Below are 2,500 nucleotides of genomic sequence, written 5' to 3'. Positions count from 1 at the left end.
AATTCTGTTCACTGATTGGAACTTGGTAGGCCAAGGTGGGGGGGGGGGGGCAGACAGATTGGGCGGATTGAAGGGGCGGTCCCTCACCCCATGATTGGAGCAGACCCGTCCATCGGGTCCTGACGGGCAGGCGGTGAGGTTGAGAGAGGAGATTGGCAAACACTTCCGGTCAAGGCACATCATGGAGGGGCCACACGGAGTCCCATCATCAACATACCCCAAGTCTGTCTCATCATCCAGCAACACGTGACCGCCACTGAGAGAGAGAGAGAGAGAGAGGGAGAGAGAGAGAGAGAAGGGAAAGAGAAATGAGAGAGAGAGGGGGAGTGAAAAAAGGAATGTGTGTGGAGGAGAGAGAGAGAGAAAGAGAGAGTGATAGAGCGAGAGAGAGAGAGAGAGAGAGAGAGAGTGAGACAGAGAGAGAGAGAGAAAGGAAAGAAAAGCAAGGCAGAGAGAAAAACGAGTGCACCAGCGAAAAGAAACGTCAGTAACACGACGAGAGAAAATACAGAGACGAATGAGAAAAAAAAAATGTAGAAAAGCAAAACAATAAATTAAAAAAACAAAAACAAAAAACAAAATGGGAGGGAGAAAAAAAAATTGTTTTGTTTGAATTGTTTTGAATAAAGAATGACAAAGATAGAACGTAAAAGAAAAAGGGAATGGGAGAATGAATTAAAGTGAGAGAGAGAGAGAGAATGAGAGAGAGAGAGAGAGAGAGAGAGAGAGAGAGAGAATGAGAGAGAGAGAGAAAGAATGAGAGAGAGACAGAGAGAGAGAGAGAATGAGAGAGAGAGAGAAAGAGAGAGAGAGAGAGAGAGAATGAGAGAGAGAGAAAGAGAGAGAGAATGAGAGAGAGAGAGAGAGAGAGAGAGAATGAGAGAGAGAGAGAGAGAGAGAGAGAGAAAGAATGAGGAAGAAAGAGAAAAGTGGGACACGATGAAAGGAGAGCGGACAGAGGAAATAGGAAATAAGATAAGTGATGTCGTGCAAGCTCAAATCTAAAAATACGCAGGTTATTTTTAAACGACGGGCCTCAAATGGACCACGAAAAGAGACACACGCTCTCTCTCTCTCTCTCTCTTTCCTTCTCTCTCTCTCTCTCTCTCTCTCTCTCGCTTGCTTTCATTCGCACTGGTGATGGTTTATCTGACCTGCAGTCTACCAGTCGGCCCTGGTGGTTGAACGTGGTGGGTGTGATGTCACCCTTCATGGTTCCGATGCGGGGATTTCTCCCTATGTTGGCGCAAAGCAGGTACCCACAGAATACGTCACTGCAGAGAAAGAGACAGCACTCAGAAACACGTTTACGGTGCAATCAGGTGTTTCTCTTTTTGCATCTGTGCATGCAGGTTTTACGCCTAAATATATTTAATTTTAACGGTTATCTTATCGTGTTTCTTACATGCATTTGTAGAATCTGTGTGTGTGTGTTTGTGTGTGTGTGTGTGTGTGTGTGCAGCTTTGCAAATACAGCCTTTCCGGTTGAAACTATTTTTGCAACATCTGGAGACAATGATGAGAGAGGATTTTAGCCATACATCAGAGAATATTCATCTTCACACAGTTTTCAGTCAGAGTGTACGCACAAACTCTAGGTCCATTTTCAGCTTCATTACAGATCTCACTGACACACAAGTTTCATCTTATCACACAATTATCACTTCTCGCTGATTATCCTCACTAGCCAGAATCCAGTCAGCGTCTGAAATCTCTACACCACACATACGGACAAACTGGTCTTACTGAGCGCTGATACACGTGATGGTATTTCACTTACGTAAAACAGGCACGGCCCTGTTTTAATGACGGACGCTGACTTCACGCGGTGACTTTAGCTGATGGTGAAGCGTTTGCCCTTGTGTGTCATGACCTTGGTGTGAGGTGTCTGACTCACTGTTTACTGCATGGGATCCACTTGTCTCCATCACTCCCACAGTTCCCCTTCTCTGTGCCTTCTGTGTTCAGCTTCTCATAACAGTGCTTCTCCGAGCCTCTGGCCTCTGAACACACACACACACACACACACACACAGTGTGTGTATGGATGCATGACAGAGAGAGAGAGAGAGAGAGAGAGAGAGAGAGAAATGTCATCACTTGCATAGTTTCTTCACTGTTGTCACATACGTTGTTGAAAATCATCTCATTATAACTAACTTAATAGTCATTATCACAATTTTCATAATCATATTTTCTCTTGCTCAATGAACCTATCAGTTGAACTTAGAGACAAAGAGAGAGAGAGAGTCGTGGTTCATTCGACCAGAATGTTTACACGTTAATCCCTGTGGAGACACAAACATACTCGTGGCCTGCGTTTGTCTCCAGGACTGAGCACACAGGCGTTTGTTTCCATAATAAAACATGTGCTGTGTGTTTAGCAGGACTCACTCACTTGGACCCCAGATGTACATGCACTGACTTTCCCTGGTCTTGCACTCTCCGCCATAACAACGGCCCTGCAGGCGACACAGACCGAGAGAGACGTGTTGAGGACA

General features: G+C 45.2%; 1 protein-coding gene across 1 annotated transcript in view; it reads right to left on the bottom strand.

Annotated features, from left to right (window-relative positions):
- Positions 1 to 2,500, bottom strand: part of adam23a (ADAM metallopeptidase domain 23a) — an 18,242-nt gene that overhangs the window by 5,639 nt on the left and 10,103 nt on the right. Inside the window, exons 20-23 of the mRNA XM_030782240.1 lie at positions 2,398 to 2,461; positions 1,898 to 2,003; positions 1,155 to 1,274; positions 88 to 256 (exon numbers count right to left, since the gene is read on the bottom strand). Of these exons, the coding sequence (XP_030638100.1) occupies positions 88 to 256; positions 1,155 to 1,274; positions 1,898 to 2,003; positions 2,398 to 2,461 (459 nt within the window). The remainder of the gene's footprint in view (positions 1 to 87; positions 257 to 1,154; positions 1,275 to 1,897; positions 2,004 to 2,397; positions 2,462 to 2,500) is intronic.

This window comes from Chanos chanos, chromosome 8 (assembly GCF_902362185.1).
Source record: "Chanos chanos chromosome 8, fChaCha1.1, whole genome shotgun sequence".
NCBI lineage: Eukaryota > Metazoa > Chordata > Actinopteri > Gonorynchiformes > Chanidae > Chanos > Chanos chanos.
The sequence above is the reverse complement of the archived record's forward strand: the minus strand, read 5'-3'. Positions and strand labels throughout refer to the sequence as shown.